General features: G+C 40.4%; 1 protein-coding gene across 2 annotated transcripts in view; it reads right to left on the bottom strand.

Moving 5' to 3' along the window:
- The window catches only part of TBC1D23 (TBC1 domain family member 23), a 35,391-nt gene extending 15,074 nt beyond the window's left edge, over nt 1–20,317 (bottom strand). Inside the window, exons 1-11 of one of the 2 annotated variants that reach the window (XM_068160678.1) lie at nt 20,204–20,317; nt 11,465–11,576; nt 11,125–11,230; nt 9,818–10,022; nt 7,521–7,644; nt 5,167–5,291; nt 5,011–5,054; nt 3,267–3,370; nt 2,423–2,545; nt 1,567–1,659; nt 189–359 (exon numbers count right to left, since the gene is read on the bottom strand). In XM_068160678.1, coding sequence (XP_068016779.1) covers nt 189–359; nt 1,567–1,659; nt 2,423–2,545; nt 3,267–3,370; nt 5,011–5,054; nt 5,167–5,291; nt 7,521–7,644; nt 9,818–10,022; nt 11,125–11,230; nt 11,465–11,576; nt 20,204–20,247 — 1,251 coding nt within the window. In that variant the 5' untranslated portion in view covers nt 20,248–20,317. The remainder of the gene's footprint in view (nt 1–188; nt 360–1,566; nt 1,660–2,422; nt 2,546–3,266; nt 3,371–5,010; nt 5,055–5,166; nt 5,292–7,520; nt 7,645–9,817; nt 10,023–11,124; nt 11,231–11,464; nt 11,577–20,203) is intronic. The other variant, XM_068160677.1, reaches the window with a different exon arrangement.
- Between the last annotated feature and the right edge of the window lie 766 nt (nt 20,318–21,083).

Here is a 21,083-nt window from a genome sequence, read left to right as displayed (position 1 = left end):
GAAACATCTCTGGGATAAATTTTGCAAGCACATCAATGAGACACAAGTAAATTTCATAAAACCTCTAAACTGGAGTAAGATTAAGATTTTATGGGGAAAATAATTTGTGATTTAGTATCAATAGTATGTACATATACACTGATAGCTATTTTAAAAAGCTATGAAAGTCAAGAGCAATTTAGCTGTACCTGTAAGAAGTGTGCTAGCACCATGTTCATATACATGTCTTCTTCTTCCCTACCACTTCCCATGAAGCAGAGGTGTTCCCCACCAGCTATGGAACCAGACTCAATAGATTGCTTTTGTGCTTCTAATAGGGACTTTACCGACTGTGCAAATTCTGATGGGTTTTGAAGCATCTGTGGAACAAACAAGAGTGCTGATTGACACCAATATACAGTAACACAACTTGATAAAGGATAAAAACTTTAAAAATGCTCAAGTAAGGCTAGCAGGAGGAGGAAGAAGTTCTTCACTGAGCGAGTCATTCGTCATTGGAACGGGCTGTCCAGGGAGGTGGTTGAGTCGCCGTCCCTGGAGGCATTCAAGAGGAGATTGGACGTGGCACTTGGTGCCATGGTCTAGTCATAAGGTCTGTGTTGATAGGTTGGACTCGATGATCCTCGAGGTCCTTTCCAACCTAAGTTATACTGTGATACTGAGAAGGACACTCACCCTAAATAATTTTTCATCTAGGCTAAAACCCAGCAGACCATCTCCTAGAATCATGAAATCATTAAGGTTAGAGAAGACCCTTAAGATTGAGTCAAAATGTAAATCTTAAAACTGTCAATTCTCCACCACTAAACCATGTCCTTAAGTGACATAGCTACAAGTCTTTTAAATACCTCCAGGGACATGAGTCAACCATTTCCCTGGGCAGCATGTTCCAGTGCCTTACAACCCTTTTTGTGAAGAAGCTTTTCCTAATATCCAGCCTAAACCTCCCCTGGTGCAACTTAAGGCCATTTCCTCTTGTCCTCTTGCTTGAAGTTCCAAGTAAACATGAGGAAAAATTTTTTCACTGTGAGGACAAAGAAACACTAGAACAGGCTTCCCAGGGAGGTTGTGGATTCTCCCTCTCTGGAAGATACTCAACACCTGCCTGGATGCGTTCCTGTGTGATCTGGTATAGGTGATCCTGCTCTGGCAGGGGGTTGGACTAGATGATCATTCGAGGTCCCTTACAGCCCCTAACATTCTGTGATTCTGTTACTTGGGAGAAGAGAGTGAACTCATCTTCCTAACAACCTCCTTTCAGGCAACCGTAGAGAGCATGAAGGTCTTCCCTCAGCTTCCTTTTCTCTCCTATATAATTACACTTGCACAAATACTGAGTATCATTTTCATTCGAGAGGCAACGAAGTGGAGTCCCACATTCTAATATCACTAATGGCTAAACTTCTCAGCAAAAAGAGTTTCTCAAATGTCCTTCAGAGAACCTGAATTGTGAAACTTCATCACATAGACACTGCAGTCCACAAGCAAGAGTTCATTTTTCATGACAGACATTCTGCTCTCCCATTAGGATCCAAAACTCAGTGAAGAAACAAAAAGCACACAAACCAAATCTGAGTCCAGATGAAATGCTGTTGATAAATGCCCAGCATTGTATTGCTCTGCAGGACGACAGTCCACTACAAAGAACCTCACTCCTTCCTGAAAGAGAAAGATTTTTCTTGTTAAAATTTTTTAATTAGTGTAATTATTGATGGGAAAGCACAGAATTGTATTTTCATACTAATCCAAAGACTACAGCAACCCCTGAAAGGGCTAACAGGTATTGGGAAATCTTATTTGATTCATCTCAAATTCTACAGTATTCTAATAGTGATTTCCCACTAACACATCAGCTGAATGACTCTCTGAAAAAGCCAGTAATCAATCAGAAACAGTGTAATCTAGCTACACTATTATCCATATATTGGCCTTAAATAATTTAAGTGAGTTCCCTGCATCTCAGTATGCCTGCAATTAACCAATACAGAAATAGCCTAGATACATTTTTGTTGTTGTTTAAGCCTTTCATTGATAAAAGAGCTATTTCATAATGGATTGTTCTCAAAGATACTAAGGAGCTGTTTTTAAATTTGCCTTCACAGTAGCTGTATTTAGAAAGGAATTCAAACTACTGAGATACTTCTTTTAAGCTCCCACTCCTCAGATTCAATTCAGCTGTATGAAGCTCTCAGTGCTGTAGCTCTGGTTACTACAGCACAAATGCACTGCAATCAGCAAGTCATGTACAATGAAGACAATGTCAAAGCAAGAAAATTGTCTTAAAATAGCAAACATTTACTTCTGCTCCTAGCACTGAAAAAGATTTCTGATATATACACAAAGTAGCAATTCTTTCCCCTTTCTATAAAATTGCAGGGGGGGAAAAAAAGAGTTTAAAAAATAAATAAATCAGTATACTGACTCCTTGCTGCTGATTTGCTTGAAGAATCTCAGACACAGAAACTGCCAGACACAGAGCCTGGCTCAAGTCTGTATCATCATCTTTGAGGCCCAGCAAGCTGCTGCCAAAGAGACTGTGGTTGTCCTAATAAAGCAAGAAGGAGGGGGGGAAAAAAAGAAGTTAACTGTAGGCATTGCTTTTAGATGTGAAAGTTAAGGAAAAACTACATCCACCATATCATAAACATTAAGCCCAATACATGCATACCTTATCCATGCAGTCAAATGGTTGATTAACTGAAATTCTTTCTGAAAATCATGGCATCATCAATCCATGAAATACTTCCTTTTGGTTGCTCCTCTCACCCCCAAAACTCACATACCTGTCTATGTCCACCAGACAAAGTACACAGAAGCCAAAGGTAATGACTAGCAATTACTTTTATTTCATGAATTCACTGAAACTGGATATCTTGAGTAAGGAACAACTGCAAGAACAGCAGAGGTGATGAAAGCTTTGTTTCTAGTAAGTGACTTTTTCCTGCTTGCTGTTGCAAGTACAGCTAGAAATCCTCTGCAGTTTACTACAATGTGGTTTTGTCAGTATAGCATTTTTGCTTCATCCATTCTTACAAGAACCTAGTTTCCAGAATGTCACTAGTCATGAAGTGAAGAACATTTTAACTCTTTAACACGTTTCACTTAACCTCCTTATCTTTCAAAGATCCTAACAGGAAATAGCACCAGAGTAACATCATGAAAAAATAGCTTAAGATCTCATCACAACGAAATATCTAAAGTTACTGTCAGCAGGAGCTTAAATATTCACCAAAAAGAGAATTTCAAAATCACTTTGCAATTATTACCTTCCTGAAGGAAGCTGGAGTTTTGCTACAGTAATACTGTGCCAAGGAGAAGAGGTCTTCTATATCCTCTAAATTGAGATTGGCTGGTGATGTTTCTAAGAATTCTGAGATATATGAACAACACAATTACACCATTACTTCAGACACAAACATCTTTTCAACATCATAAACCAACTGATTTCTAATAAGGCATAGTACAATTGAGGTTGTTGACTAACCATGAATGTTGATTCACTCTCCAGGTGGAAATAGAAGATACAGAAAATATTTGTTATCCATAGGACATACATGCCATTCCCAAACCTTTAACTAAATTACTTTTTACTACATTCTTACCTCCATAAAGTTTTAGCTTTCCTTTGCAATAGTAAGTCAGCTGCCTTTTCTAAGGAAGGCTGAGCAAGAGAATCCTCTAAAACAGAGTATTTAGAATAGAATAAACCAGGTTGGAAGAGACCTTCAAGATCATCATGTCCAACCTATCATCCAACACCACCTAATCAACTACACCATACAACCAAGCACCCTGTCAAGTCTCCTCCTGAACATCTCCAGTGATGGTGACTCCACCACCTCCTCGGGCAGCCCATTCCAATGGGCAATCACTCAGTGCCAAATCAGTAATACTGTTATATCCCCAGGATAGTACAGGGGTGTAGCTCTGCAGTATATGGCAAAGACAAAATTACACTCACCCTCACTTATAACCTCAAAAAGATTACTGCATGATGGCATACTAAAGAGAACAACAGGTGAAACTGGCTCACAAAACATTTAGCATAATTTCTAGAAAAACAGATGAAGGTAAGACAAGACCAATGAAGTAGGCTCAAATCACGTGCATACAAACATAACTGGGAAAATGAGGCAAGTGTAGTCGAGGTAAAGAAGGATTTGAAAGTTGCTATTTTGGGCTCAGAAACATGGTCATTGTTTCAAATACTCCAAACTGAAGCAGAAAAGCTAGGTGTGGAAGTGTTCAAAGGCAAAACAAGGGAAGAATAAAGGGAGGGAAGAATAAAGGGAGGGAAGAATAAAGGGAGGGAAGAATAAAGGGAGGGAAGAATAAAGGGAGGGAAGAATAAAGGGAGGGAAGAATAAAGGGAGGGAAGAATAAAGGGAGGGAAGAATAAAGGGAGGGAAGAATAAAGGGAGGGAAGAATAAAGGGAGGGAAGAATAAAGGGAGGGAAGAATAAAGGGAGGGAAGAATAAAGGGAGGGAAGAATAAAGGGAGGGAAGAATAAAGGGAGGGAAGAATAAAGGGAGGGAAGAATAAAGGGAGGGAAGAATAAAGGGAGGGAAGAATAAAGGGAGGGAAGAATAAAAGGAGGGAAGAATAAAGGGAGGGAAGAATAAAGGGAGGGAAGAATAAAGGGAGGGAAGAATAAAGGGAGGGAAGAATAAAGGGAGGGAAGAATAAAGGGAGGGAAGAATAAAGGGAGGGAAGAATAAAGGGAGGGAAGAATAAAGGGAGGGAAGAATAAAGGGAGGGAAGAATAAAGGGAGGGAAGAATAAAGGGAGGGAAGAATAAAGGGAGGGAAGAATAAAGGGAGGGAAGAATAAAGACAGCAAATGTGGTGCAGCAGAAGAACAGTAAGAATGGAATTAGTGGATGAGAGGATTCATAAATGAGAAAAATCACAGAAAGGTAGTTAAATAATTCCGTTACTTAGTAATTAAAAAAAATATCAAAGTAGATTATGCTATGTGGTAAATATTTCACCAGCTACATAAGTACTTACTTATCATTTCTTCTTTATCCAATTCTTGTGCTAAGATAACATCCCTGAAAACAGTAAAGTGACAGGCATAGATTACGTTAGTCAAACCGAAACTCACAGAAGAGGATTGAAACTGTGCCAGTAAGGAATGTCCCAAAGAACTGCCTATGCACTTACTTTGCATTGACAAGGATGATTAACATTAAGAAATAAATAAAAAATGGATCTGCTCGTTGTAGATATCCATCCCATATTGCCTGAGTGACTTCAGCTGAACAGTAATAGGAGAAGAGGCTTCCAAGCTAAAACATTTGAAAAGCAACATGAGAAAAGGCAATAAACAAGAACAATCTTAAAGTTACAATACAGCTGGAAACAAAACAAGCCCAACAAAATGACATTACAATATACATTTGCACCATGTACTGAAGGATGGGAACAGTGCAGCAATGGCATCATAGAATGGTTTGGATTGGTATAGACTACCCATGAATAAATAAGCCTAGTGTGAAGACAAACTCAGCCGTACATTGTCAGCTTGCAAATTCAATCAGAGATAAAACAAACTGACTGGAATACTGTTTAGCCCATAGCCACTGCCAAATACCTATTATACCAAGAAGACAATAGTAAAAGAATGTCTTTACTGAACTAGCTAAGCAAACAGGACTGTGAAAGGATCCTGCCAAAAACACTCTCAATTTTTACAGCAGACTCAAGCTAATTGAACATGGTCGCACACTGGTGTGCCAATATCACTCACTTAACATTACATTATGATGAGTTATGGCTAATTAAACATTTGCAAGCAACAGAAGTTTTTCATTATCATTTAGCAAACTGTTTGCCTGTTTCCATTTAACAATACTGCTTCCCTGGTATGCAAAGTTCAAAGTGGAGAAAAGAAAAGGTAGGAAAAATTCTCAGCCGTGCCAGATAGTATTTGCAAGCACAGCTAACTCAAATGCACACCGGCTGGCTTCACTGGGGTTTGACTGAAATTGCTGATGCACACAAATTCTGCATCAACAGAGCTACAGCTTTCAAAAGCTCAATTTCTGGTTTTAAGCACTACCACTTCAGAGTATACTTTCATAAGAGAAAGCAAAAAAGATGTATGCAATTCTGAATCAAACACAGCTGAAAACAAAATGGCCCCAAGAGAACCAGTGACAGGTCTCTGAACATCAGATTTTTTGACAGACTAAACATGGAATTTTAATGTAATCTCATAACATAAAGTGAAGCTTAAGATTTTTTGCTAGGATTGCACATCAGAAAGCATGACACTGAGGACTGGCTCTGCACTATCTCATTTCCCCTCCTCCTTTCAAAGATTCTGCCCTGCCCCAAGAGTCACTAAAATTTTAATAAACAACTTTGAGGTTTGTGTTTACTATGGGAAATTGCATTTTAAAAGGGAGATTCAGTAGGTAAAAAAAGAGACTAAATTCTTCTTTTGTAGGTTGATGACTGGCAAAAGACAGATTTTGAGAACAAGGAAATTCTTCCTGGACACATTTTTATATTAATATTGGTAGCAGGCCCCTGTTAGTGGAAAGTACAACAACAATTGTACAAGGCCAACAGATATAAAAGATGAGCCTTGTTGGGGTTTTGTCTTGATTGGTGTTCCTTTCCAGCTGAAACCTGGACAAGCCTACAAGAGTTCATGGGTCATACAGTCTTCTTTATCAAAGACACTGCCTCTTCAAGCACTGTATCATGGTTTTGTCTTGCATATACTAAACAGCATTGAACCATGAGAATTTTTGCTGTTTTGTTGTAGTATTTCAGTATTCCTAAGGTTGGAAGGGACCTCAAAGATCATCAAGTCCAACCTGTTGCCACAGACCTCATGACTAGAGTAGAGAGGACACTACTGCCCACTGCAGGCTTGAACTCACGACCTTCCCATTAAGGGTCTGATGCACTACCAACTGAGCCACCCGAGGGTTTGCTATGCAAACAATACTAAACAATTGTTAAGGCAAAGATCTTTGTAACTACCCACAACTTGCAGTTTTGAAGTTAAGGTGAGGAAGAACTGACCAATTCTGGAAGAGCTGTAAAATTTATGTGCCTAAATTCACAAAGGCCTATGAGGAAGTCAACCACATCTATTAGCAGAAAGGTTTTAAAAGTCATTGCTAATTTGACTTTAAAAGACTCCTTAGGCTGATGTTTATTCATATCTACAAACATCCAGCTGCCCACTATAAGAACTAGCATCATGACTTCTTTCTTCTTCAGTACATCACTTGCTCTCATTCTCACTTATTTTGAGTAGTTCCTAACATTAGTGGCTCAATTAACATCCAGTAAAATAAAGGATGTGACCTTAACAAGATCTCACACCTTATGTTAAGCAGCTGAAGAGAAAAAGCCCTCACTACATAAAAACACAGAATTTCTGTCACTACATATGTAGTTGTCATCTTGTGCTACTCTTCCAGAAACTGGCAATATACGTACTGAAATTTTAACAGAAATTTATTTTTCATTATGTTTCCCTACTTTCACTTTATTACCCAGTTGAGTGCATATGAGTCTGGAGTCATCTTCTTAGTATCAAGGAAAGAGCAGAGTTCAGGTTCATGGTACTGAAGAAGCAGTCTGAATAGATGAAATGGTCTTCCCTTCATAAAACAATCTCTGGAAAGCAGGAGTGAAAATAATCAAAAACCTCTCACAATATTCCAGTGGTCAGGCTTCCAGTAGCAATTCTTTCCAGTTGTATGCAATTCCCTATATCGTTCCTCTGATTCAGAGGGATTGATCAAGTGCATTTGCCTCAAGAGCACCAAAAAACAACAATAATAAAACCCCAAGCCCTAAAAGCAAAAAGAACAACCACCCCACAAAACCTGAAACTCCTACTATATTAAGATGACAAGAGAAAGCACTAAATACTGTCACTACTTGATAGAGTATATCATACAGAAATATTCAAACCAGACTTAAATAGCAAACCAAATTGAGCATGGTGTCAATGTTAGTAACAAAACCCAAACTCTTAATGAAAAAAAGAGGCTATTTTCTGCCCTCTGTTAGAGGCAACACTGATGTAATTTAAGCAGATGTAAGGCACTTCTCTCATGTGCTCCCTGAGATGAGATACACTTTTATTACCCACTTGTAGATTTTTAATTAGTTTACTACCTTACAAGCTCTCATACCAATCACTCTCCACCCAAGCATGTCTGAGAGAGACTTTGTTTCTTCCCAACACATAGGAATGAGTTAAGAATTCAGTATTAACTCTTGATCCATTTTGAAGGGTTAAAAAACCTCATCATCATGGAGGAAAAAGCAGCAAGAAAATAGGTAATTCAAAAGATAGTTAATATCAAAAGTCCTGAAGAGTAATAGTGTCTCCAAGGTAAAAAAGGCCAAGCCCTCCCTCATGCCTCCAAGGTAAAAAAGGCCAAGCCCTCCCTCATGCCTCCAAGGTAAAAAAGGCCAACCCCCACCTCATGCCTCCAAGGGAAAAAAGGCCAAGCCCTCCCTCATGCCTCCAAGGTAAAAAAGGCCAAGCCCTCCCTCATCTAAAACAGCCTTTATGGCTTTTTCCTTACTCTTTCTTTGGCTTGCAAGAGATGTTTTCAGGGAAAAAAAATGAAAAGGAAAAAAAAAGAGATAAAAGATCCAGGCTTTGCTACACATTTACTCCACCTGTTGTCAATATTTTGTTAGAGTAAATTTTTCATTAGCTACAAAAAAAAAGGGGGGAAATTAATAAAAAACAAACCTGTATGATTTAAAGAACAAAACCATCAAAAAGGTAAAAAGGAAACTTTTATCAAATAGCAATGCTGGTCCAGCAGTCAAATGCCAAATCAGGGCCAAACTGACCTAAGTGGAGATTTGCAAGTCTATCATATATTGCCTTTCACTCTTCTATGGAGAGTGGGGAGGAACAAGAAAGAGGAAATCCTCCACATCTCATTGAAACACCACCTAGGTTCTTAGAGAAACAAACACTAGACACTCTAAAAGCCTTCTATGGCTGGAAGTACATGAGTTAGGTGACTATAATACCACTCTTCCCAAGCACTTTGCAAAACCCAACAGTATTTTAACTCAAAAATGGACACGACCTGAGTCAAGTCTCAGAACTGATAAATGTTTCCTGCCATACCATGCATACTTTCTGTATTATGGTCACACATCCAGTAGCTCAGCTGTAATCTCCCCTCCAGGCAATCAGACTAAGGTATTTAATTACAGACTGTCCATATATTACTTGAGAAGGTCTCAACCAAGAAGACTCTGTAGCCTTGCTGGACTGTCATAGTGCTACTTGAACTTACATTAAAAAATACAAGATAAAATTAGTAAGAGCAGCTCTGCAACAGCATGAAAACCTCCAACTTAATAAAAAAAAAATCAGTTCAGAATACAGGGAAAATACCAACTACTTCTGCAGAGATTTTGAGACTTACTTAGTGCTTCTAAAGTACTTTGAAGTGAGAGGTATATAAGCATTTTAGCTACCCAAAATGCTAGGAAAGTAAAAATGCTTTCACAAAACATCTATGAATTAAACTTTTGATACCACATGAACTGACAGTTGTTCTTTAAAAGGCATGCTGGCTCTTCATCAGTCATATGCTAAACTTCCTTTTTACATCTTACACCAACTTAGTCATCTCCTGCACTTCAAATCAACAGGTATTTAGAGGTGATTCAATTTATTACCACATGAAGGAATTTGCTAACTCCCACGAACAGTGCTGCTACAGCTGGACCCAACATGCACATTCTTTCAGGAAAAGCTTTTAATGCCAACAAAAATAGTGCACAGACAAAACAAAGACAGTTTTACCTTGGAATGAACTTATTCATGATAGCATAAAAGCAGTTGTATAGATCACTGCGTGACAAACGAAGGTGCACCAGAGGTTTGAGTAGATGGATCCAGCCGAGGCAAGAGCTGTATGTGACATTACGTGATTTACAGTAAAAAGTAATAACAGACTCAATATCCAAAAGCAACACTGACTTCTCCTCTTCTGGCACTGACAGCTGGTCTGAAATAGGCACAGAAATATAAAGTGCATCAATGGCTTTTCAAAGAAATGGAATGAGGTTATTTCATGGCATAATTGCACTGACAGAGAGGGCTTGGGGGAAGTTCTGTAATTAGGGTATCAAGTTAAACACTCCTACACTACTGTCATTATTGAGTTGAATACACACACACTTAAGGGCAACGAGGCTGGTGAGAGGCCTTGAACACAAGCCCTATGAGGAGAGGCTGAGGGAGCTGGGATTGTTTAGCCTGGAGAAGAGGAGGCTCAGGGGAGACCTCATTGCCCTCTACAACTACCTGAAAGGTGGTTGTAGCCGGGAAGGAGTTGGTCTCTTCTCCCAGGCAACCAGCACCACAACAAGAGGACACAGTCTCAAGCTGCACCAGGGGAGGCTTAGACTCGAGGTGAGGAAGTTCTTCACCAAGCGAGTCATTCGTCATTAGAATGTGCTGCCCAGGGAGGTGGTGGAGTCACCATCCCTGGAGGCGTTCAAGAGGAGATTGGACGTGGCACTTGATGCCATGGTCTAGTCATGGGGTCTGTGTTGATAGGTTGGACTCGATGATCCTTGAGGTCCTTTCCAACCTAAGTTACACTGTGATACCGTGATACAATGCTTAAGTTTTACAGAACCATAGAATTGTTTTGGCTGGAAAAGCCCTCTAAGATCAATTGAGTCCAATGGCCAACCCAACTCCACCATGACCATTAAACCATGTCCCAAAGTGCCATGTCCACATATTTCTAGAACACCTCCAGGTACACTGACTCTACCACCTCCCTGGGCAGCTTGTTCCAATGCCTGACTACTCCAACCGAAACCTCTCCTGCCACAACTTCAGGCCATACTTAAAAAGCATCTTTCACTAGTTCTGAAGCATCCTCCTGCACAGACTCTTGGTTAAAAGGCTGACAACACTCCAGACAAAGTACTGGCGTACACCTCACTTGAGGTAATGAATCTAAGCCATACTGAAATGTATCAGCACCATACCCCAAATTGTAAGCATTCAGGTTATTTAATTCAAATGACAAAGACCTAAACCAGCTGAGGATACTGAAATTTTCACATAGAGGATCTGAATGCAGTTGAACTTACCAATCAGCTCTTGGCAATCTGTATGAATTACACTCTGTTCAGGTAGGTCTAAAGAGCCATCCCAGGATGCTAGGCTGTCCCCCTTTCCCACAACATTAAGTGCAATCTGAAAATAAAAATAGAACACCCTCTAAATATTTTAAAGCCCTTTTGTAGTTACCCAATTACTGAACTCAGTGATTTAACTCAATAAATTATTGTGAAATTGAATCAAGATACATGCATATTAAAATTCCAGTACTACATATCTTCTGTAGAGATGTCTGATAATGAAGTCATTTATCTCAAATCAAACACAACTTAAAGTATGTCTTGCTGCTTAATTGAAGCTCATATCTACCTTCCAGACTTTGGCCCTCAGATCAGCAGGCAGTGGCCTTCCTTGAATGATGCTTCTGACAGTTTCAAGATCACAGCCTCCTTCTTCTAGAGCGTCTGCAAGATCTTTTTCCCTACAATAATGACATGCAATGTGTTTATTCAAAATTGATTACATAGTATTTTCCAGTGTTATCTTAAATAGATGTAGACTGGAAGCTCCTATCAGGCAAACCTCACACAGAGATAAAGGTATGTTGTAAGGCAATTGGGCAGTTACTAAAAATGAGTATTTGCACAATGTTGTTGATTCTTTTTAAGGCTGCTTGTCCAGCTTCTAATTTGATTCCATTTACACACCAGAAAAGAATAAGGTCAGGGCTTGCTTTTTATTTGTTTGTTTATATGAAGTGGCAGTGTTGCAAAATGTATCATAAAAATCCCAGTTCAGTTGTAGCCTAAAAGGTAAGATCCATGGCAAATTTTCACATGCACACAACACATCCAAAGCCAACATTACACTCCAATTAGATGATGGAGCTCTTTTAAATAAAGTATTGTGTGACCTAGAAAACATAACATTTATGTCAAAGGTTTAGAATAGTCAGCTTTTAACCTCATGTTTCCCTGAAAAGGGAAAGGATCTTTTAGTCAAATGCAACTTTGCCCAACTACAAAGTTCTAGTTCTGTTAGCATGGACATATGCACAAGACTGAATTAAAGTATACAAAGATGTTAGTGTAGAAGGTAGCAAAGTACACAAATTCATGACACAGTCAAAGGATGGAATGCAAGTTGCCATAGCAAGACAACAACAGTTCATAAGCATTATAGATAAGAAGGTATGCATTCAGAAATGATTACTTTACAGTCTCTCTGACAGATTCTGCTTTCAACTGTTCCATGTTGTGAATAATGAGAGAACCACATGTGATGATTTCAGGAATTTCAGTATCATGTAGCAGAGCAGTGGCAAGACACTGGGTTCACTGGAAAAACAGCAATGGCAGTGATACATTTGTCCCATATGCAGAACTTCTTCCCTACTGTATCCTCTTAACTGTTTTCTGCTAGCTCTGACATACATCTTAAGAAAGGCTTTCACAGAATCATAGAATTGTTAAAGTGAAAAAGACCTCCAAGATCATCAAGCCCAACCATCAACCCAACTCCCACCATGACAACTAAACCATGTCACAAACTGCCATATTCATAAATTTCTAGAACACCTCCAGCTACACTGACTCCACCACATCCCTGGGCAGCCTGTTCCAATGCCTGATCACTCTTGCAGGAAAGAAGTGTTTCCTAATACCCAACCCAAACCTCCCCTGGCACAATTTCAGTCCATTTCCTCTCACTCTATCACCAGGCACTAGGGAGAATTTTTCCCTCAAACACATGAGGAGCTAGACACACATCCAGATATTCAAACATGAAGATGCATTCCTTGGGGGTAATATATCTATTTATATCCATGAAGTAACAGATGTTGAAGCGTTATCAGTATGACTCTCAATTACTCCACGTTACATACTCTGCAGTCAAACAGTCACAGAACAAAAATGTCAGCTGCTGAGGTCTTGTCTACTTCTATTTGTATATATCTACAACTGACACCTTGATATAAAGGTTCTCAAGTTTGGTTTTCTGAAAGCTTAAGGCACACATTTCTGATTTTCTGAATACCATCCTTCTTGATAAATAGATTAAAATCTCAGTTTTGTAAGCATGGATGCATATACTTGACAGTATGCAGCAAGCAAGCCTTACATCAGGCTTCTCAAAGTGTTTACAAGTTGGGAGAGTAAGCATTTTGCATGCATTATCATCAGCCAATTTCTCTGCCAGTGGTTTTTTGGTAGCACTTTAAACCACATCTGAGATACACACTGGGGTAAAACTAACAGCTTTCTTAAAGTAGTTTTGCAGCTTGGGATGAAAGTAAGCCCAGTTTACAAAGAGACTGATTTGCTTTCTTTTATTATTAGTTTCTAATATTAATGATATAATAATCCCAAAGCCCCTTATTAGAGAACTGAAGCCTGCAAGGGTGACTATCCCTTTCCTGAGACAGAAACAATGTTAGGGAATAACTAAGACAGCTGCATTTCCATCATGTATCCTGCTGACCAGTTATGTATGTAACAAACCAACACTGCAACAGTTAAGCTACCAAATCCATTCACCCTGAGGGGGAAATAAAAAGGGAAAGAAGTATTTTGAGAACATTTACACAGAGACTCAGCACTCAGCAGAACTGCATGAACTCAGGCATGATCTAACTTCAATGAAAGCTGACATCAAACGTCAGCTGAAGAGAGAGAGATGCTCTTAGATGCATGGCAGGTTTCTGTGCATGCTGTGTGTGACAGACCAGAGAGCAGCAGCTAGGCTTTGAATTAGAGCACATAAAGTAGGAATAGTTGCTGCAGATAACTACCAAGCATTAAATAGGCACATGGAAATCAGGAAAAATTTCTTTACAGAGAGGTCAGGCATCGGAATAAGATGCCCAAGGAGGTGGTAGAGTCACCATCCCTGGAGGTGCCCAAGAAACATGTGGATATGGCACTGTGGGATATGGTTTAATGGACTCAATGATCTTAGAGGTCTTTTCCAACTGAAACAATTCTACGTTCCTATGATTCTAAATCAGTGCAACAGCTGTGCACACGTTATGTCAGGTCTTAAACTGCAGCACTTGGCGGGGGGTGGGGTATGCCCTTCAAGAAAATTATTTGAGGGGAAAAAGTGTAGTTGTTTATCTGTGAAACAACACAAACTACACCAACACATAGTACAAAAATCACACCTGGCAAAGCAAGTTTCACTGTGTTGATAGGTTGGACTCGATGATCCTCGAGGTCTCTTCCAACCTTAGTTATACTGTGAACTGTGATACTGTGGTAAGTATTAATTCTTCCAGGTACTTTAAAAGCTGTGGTTCAGCATCACTATCAACTTCAACATTTTCTCTGCAGATGTGTGCTTTGTCTGCTTGTTTAATACTACATTACCGTGTGCAAAATCTTTTCCTGAAGTCCTCTCACTTACAGGACACTGTAAAGATGCAAACTGCAAAGATGAGAGGGAGACGCTACCTTTACTGCATTACCTTAAAGAGCAAGAAATTGACACACCCATCTGTCACAGAAAAAGACATGATGTATTACCAACACTGAGTTAAATGAAATAATAGCAAGGGGGGGAAAAAATGAATTATTTTATTACAATTTAATTAGTTACTGCTCTTCTCCATCAACTCCCAAGATTGCTCAAAGCCTAGAAGGATTTTTTAAAGATTAAGAAAAATTCTTTTCTAATCAGTACTCTTTCAGACTGAGTTGCAAAGTACAAAGTATGAAAGTGATTTTGATATGCTAACACATGCCCACTGTCTGTGTCTGACTTGTTTCAGTCAGTGTTGCACTATAAATACTCCAAGAAACTGCTAGCAAGCTGGATCCTTGTCATTAAAGGTGAAGACAAAAGCAAATGACATCAAGTTGTGCCAAGGGAGGTTCAAGTTGGCTATAAGGAAATACTCCTTCACAGGAAGGGTTATCAGCCATACCAACAGGCTACCCAAGGGAGGTGGTGGAATCACCATCCCAACACATGTTTAAAAGATGTGTAGCTGTGGTCCTGAGGGACATAGTTTAGTGGCAGTGGTTCAGCAGTAGTGGTGGGATTGTGAGCTCTAGGTGAGCAATTGGACTAGGTGACCTCAAAGGTCTCTTCCAACCTCAACAGGTCTAAGATTCTTTTATGACTGACAATCAGCTAGGAAGTCTTCTGTTCATATGGAAAATGATCACACTTTGGAAAGAATGCAGTGCTTTATAGGCAATTTCCTCCAGGCCTGAGCATCCTTATTTTCTGCTCTGCCATGGCTCCACTGCCTATTTCTAAATGTTGTTCAGAAGTCTGGTTAGCTGTGTAGAATTCCAGCATACATCCAATCCATGGGCTGAAAGATTAATTCCCACAAGACATACTGTTCTAAATGTCATCATGCACCTAAGTTACTATTATTGTGTCTGAAGTAAACACTTACAGAATAACCTCTGAAATTCATGCCAGTCTGATGATGCATTATAATCAATAAGTAACTAACTTCACAGACATTCAACATGATTTTTATTGTTAGTTAAATTGCTTAAGATATGAGACAAAGCTCAAGGCAATACAAATTGATCAACTGTTGGGAATTCAGTTTCAGCCACTTTTGGTATTTTTAAGTAGTATTTTCATATGACTCTGAGGTACTTGGCAATAATCACTAATAAACACTAATGAAGGGACTAAAAATCTCTGGGAATGTGAGCAGCAGGGAAAAGATAGTAGGAAGTGTTAAGAAAGCTATAATGAGTCAGTAGATTACAATGTCTGGAATGTACCTGCTGAAGTCCATCACACCTGCCTATTCATTACTAGCAAAGACAGATTCTTCTGAGCTGCTTTCTGCAAGTCAAACTGTATTCTGGGGGAAAATGCTTTGAAAGCTTAAAGCTTTGATTTATAACAGTTACAGTTCTAATGCTAATATATTATTTTTACAGCCCAACAGGTAGGAAATAACTTCCAGAGTAAGAAGTAGTATTTTAAACATCTTCACGCATCATTCCTGTTTTCCCTAAATTAGAAGCAAGGCTGCTGCTACCTGACCCCTTTCCAAGGTTATCATGACTTCTAATTTCTTTAAAGCTGCTGTCTCCTAGGACATCAAACACATTTTGAAAAAGTTTGAATGTAGTTTTGAGAACTGTAGCATGCAAAGAACAAGACAGGCACATGTATCCCAGTGCTACCATCACAATTAGGAGGGTTGCCTGTGCATATTGGGTTAGTGCTGGACTGGACTAATCTATTTTGATAACTTTTGTTATCAAAGCTGCACTGAACTGCATTTTAAGCAAAGTTCTTTATTTGAACCAGCTCACAACTGTGCAGAGCTTTACAACACACAGTCATTACTGAACAGCTTTACTTAAAATAAAATGGGGAAGTAAACACAGATCATGAACATTTCCTAAGTCAACAGCTGGTATCAGTTTGCTTTTACAGTCATCACTCTACCTTTCCACAGCAAAAAACGTAGCTTCCCACCACAAAGTATCTCTATAGAAGCTTCTCCCCTTCTCCAATATGTTTTGTATAAGAAGCAGCAGAGTAACTAAGAATTCTCCTAGAAAAAAGCTTCAAGAGCAGCTCTATTAAATTGAAACCAGTGAGTGTTTGTTCTCCATTGAAAACAAGCAACAATAAATCCCTCACTATTACTTACACATATCCATTGTGTTCAGAACACTACTGAATATTTTTCCAATGGAATTCTGGAGAAAAACGTTAATTTCCTGACATTTTTGCCTCAAGTGTGTTAATTTCACACTTAACTGCAAAGCATTTTTTGTTTGTGTGCTTTCAGAAGAAATATTATGGCTTCAAGTACCAATAAGGCAGATTCTGAGCACATTAAAAACCAGTGCTGGTGTTGTCACTGTTTTGTGAAACAGCTGGGAGTGTATTTTGGGACCCACACAAAGTTAAATGCACAGGAACAATTCCATCTGTGGTTATTTGTAGTTACTTAGTCCATGTCTTAGCTTTTAAAGTATAGATATTCAAATAAATATACAATACTACTCAACCAGGTTCTCTGCAGCTTGAGTATTAAACATCCACAAAAGTGTTTTATAAGTCAATTCAGAGCTGTTTATATCTTGGCCTGTTTGAAAATCTGAACAACAACAAAGAAAATTCCATTCAAATAATGTCTTTCCTTGAGAAATGAGAAAAACCACTTTAACTTCCCACTACACTCATTTTAACTAATAACAGTCCAACCTTTCTGTGTCTACAATCAACTTCCCACTACACTCATTTTAACTAATAACAGTCCAACCTTTCTGTGTCTACAACCTATTAGCTGGATGTATTGCACTGACTAAAACTGTTGTTAAAACAATGCACACACAAACCCAAGAAACTAAGATGTTTACAGCATGGCTTGAAGGCAACCTGCTTCCTTTGTGTTTTACAGCATTCTTATCTTTGGACACACATCTTCCAACAATGTATCAAATGAATTGTTGAGAATATGCCAAATAGCTAAAAAAGAGAATAAATTAATAAACAAGGTCTGAAATATTCCCCCTTCTCCTCCCCATTTTTAAATCAAAATCTCCTGTATTTACTGAAGAAAAAGCTGACAATCTCCTTTTCCACTAATTCTTTAAATAAGTGGGGGAGGGAGGAGGATTTTCTTTTGCTTGCCTTGGTTTTAAATTTTATTGTACAGTAGAAAATTTCCCTAGGTTTTGTTAAACAAAACACCAAGCAGTCAGTATAGTTGCTAAGGGGTTTAGCTCATCATTACTTTATGCTCCCCTCAAATTAGAATTAGAATTAACCAGGATGGAAAAGACCTTTGAGATCATTGAGTCCAACCTATCATCCAACACTATCTAATCAACTAAACCATGGCACCAAGTGCCTCATCCAGTCTCTTCCTAAACACCTCCACTGATGGTGACTCCACCACCTCCCCAGGCAAATGACTTAACAGCAGCACTCCATGTCAAGTTGACACAGCAAAACCCAAAAAGGGCATTTTATGTTAGTACGCATGTCTAGATCCTATGTGTTGAAGGTGCTGTCCCAGTCTCTGAAGCCAAAATTACATCTGCCTTTGAATCTCTCTGAAGAGCTGAACAGAGGACAAGGAATCAACACTGATAATTCTGTTCCCAAGAGCGTTCAGGTGTACACTTTACATTTTAGGTGTTCATTTTTAAACATGAAATACACAATCCTATACACCTCAAAACTGTGATAATGTAGTCATTTATACTGAAAAGCTCATTTAGAAGTTACACACCACACTTAGAAAAATGAGTGTTCAACAGCACTCAGATGTGTATACAAGACAACAGTGGAAAGCAGTTAACGAAAAAGAAAATATTTAAGTGAATCTGGCTTTTAAAAAACCCCAACAAAACCAAAACACAACAACAAAACCAAAAAGCCATGTGAAGTCTCCAAACAAGCTATCAGGAACACAACTTTGTTTTTCACAGGGTACAGCTCTAGTGATAGGATGCATTCTGGGAGTCTGGCATATTGTAACATGCAACATTTAAGCATAAACCTCTTGAACTGTTCCCATAAAGACTTAAAAGAGTCTCTTCTAATTAATGCCTTCAAGTTTGCCAGCATACCAAATTTACATTGTGAGTCAGAATGGCAATAATACCTCGAAGTATGTCTGCACTTGTGCCTCCTCCTTAACAGAAATTTCAGCAGTTTGTGGGGCTCTAAGAGACTGTAATACTGTTTCAACATTAGTAATGAAAGAGGCTTGAGGTGTTTTATCAGAGACTTCAACATGCTTCTCATTCATTGTCCAATGTTATATTTCAGTGGCAAGATTGGACTACCAATGAGAGTAGTCCTTAACTTTGTAATCAACTGTACCTACAGAAAGCACTTCATAAATTTTCAAGGTGAAACTAAAAGCAAAAAACAGGCTAAAAAAAATTACACTGATTCATTTTCATTCGCTAGTAAATGATACTTAATTGTTTTAACCAACAGCTGTATTTGTAGAATCAACCTAGCCAAAGAATAAACACTAGCCACTCCTCTATGTGTGTCCATTCTGGCTTCTTTACAGTGAGATAATTAAATACAAAAAATTAGCTAAGCATAGTTAACAAGAAACTTTAAATCTTTCACATAAAGCCTACAACCACAAACACCAGACAGGAAATGGTCATAAAAAACAGGTCTGTTAAGGTAACTGTTTGAAAAGCGTGTACGTGGAAAGGACAAAGAGCAATGATGTGGCACAGACCCACAGAAAGAAATCACATGCAATGCAGAATCTCCAAGAGGAATGAAGATGTGGGGTGCAGTAAGAACAGCTTCAGTGGCAAAACACACTGCCTGTTTAAGTCTCAGCAATCTGAAGTGAATAGGCATGCAACAAATACTAAAATCACATCGCTGTTACCATCAAAACGATCCTATATGCTCCAGAAATAGACTCTATTCTTGTCCTGAAGGTTCAATGTAAAATCCATTATAAGAGGATGGAAAACAAAATCATTCAGAAAACAAGACAGGACCTAACGTTGCCACCTGCGTTCGAGCAGGTACACAGCAAAAGGGGAAGCCGAACTGAACAAAGCAACTCAACTCAAGGCAGACCGGCACACATCGAACAGCTCCTACCACAGATTAAAGCTGTCATTTGCAACTGGAGTAACCGCCTCTCTCCACGCTGGACACGGACAGAGACCGCCCTGTCTCGCCCGTGTTTTGACGGCGGCGTTTCCGCTTTCGGGACCTGGGAACTGCCCTACGCCCGGAGGGGTTTGTCCCGAGGCTCGCTCCAGACTCCTAATGCACAGGGGCCTGCCGAGCGAGGGGCTGCCCCCGCCCCAGGGAGTTGTCCGAGCTGCCCTGTCCCCGCCATGCGTTCGGCGGCAGAGAGACCACGGTCGCCCGCACCCTCCCCTAAAGCGTGAAGGACAGCCTCAGCCCCACACTCAGATGCGGCGGTTCCCTGTAGGAGTCGGGGAGAAGCGGCATCAGGAAGGAAGATTTCGGCCGCTCTCGCCTACCGATCCCTCACCTTTTCTTCTCCTCTCCCCTCCCTTCCTTTCCCTCTCTCCTTCGCTCCTGCTCCTCGGTCCCTCTACAGAGGAGAGGAAAGGAAGCAAGAGGAAGGGCACTGACACCCCAGTAACTCACCAGCTGCACGACAACGGCGGCGATACCTCTTCCCCTTCCGCCATAGCTGGTGACGTGCACGCTCGCTCGGCCGTAAAGCGCACTCTGGTGGCGTGAGAGTTTTTTCGCGACACTCCCCTTCCACGCTCCGGCCCCCGGCCCCGCCTCTCCCGCGAGGTGAGGGCGCTCGCCGCAAAGCGCACAAGCCTAGCGCGGCAGGAGGGCAGTGCCCGCCTGAGGGCGCGAGGCGGGGCGCAGGCGGGGAGCGAGGCGGGGCCTGAGGCGGGGCGCGAGGCGGGGCCTGAGGCGGGGAGCGAGGCGGGGCCTGTCGTCGCGCCCTGTCCCTGTTGTCGCGCCCTCATGTGCTCCTCCTAGGCCAACGCAGGGTTTCCCCTTAGAAGGGGCGGTCGTTGTGGAGGTTTTTTCTCAGTGAGAGCTGCCCCGACAAGACCAAGCGGCGCTGACAGCTTTCCACTCACGCAGATGGTGATTGCCGCGGAGCGAGGCGCCGGGTGGGGGTCTGCCAGGAGGACTGCCCCTGCTGCGGCCTGTGCTCGGCTTCCCTTCCTCTCCTGTGAGGTACAGGAAGGCTTTACCACCGACCCAGGTCACCAGAGTTGCAGGCGCCGTCCACTAAAAGACTCAGGAATCGATTTCCCTGGCAGAAAAGACCTGAATACTTTCGGTTCCCATAAAGGTGAACGGCTTTGCTATGTACAGCTTTGATTATTGAATTACTTCCCCTTGCAGTCAGTGTTGTGCCAGGCTGCGCTCCACGGGCCAAAGGAAACGGACAAGTTACACGCAGGAGCTCTATTTGTGATCATTGGTAATGCTCACATCAGCAACCTCGGGCTGAACGACACTAAAGCTCTGGGTCACGCTGGTTCCTTGCCCATCC

Source organism: Melanerpes formicivorus, unplaced genomic scaffold (assembly GCF_026170545.1).
Source record: "Melanerpes formicivorus ecotype bairdi unplaced genomic scaffold, bMelFor1.0.p_v2 SCAF_51, whole genome shotgun sequence".
NCBI classification, from domain to species: domain Eukaryota; kingdom Metazoa; phylum Chordata; class Aves; order Piciformes; family Picidae; genus Melanerpes; species Melanerpes formicivorus.
This window is presented reverse-complemented; position numbering and strand designations above follow the sequence as displayed.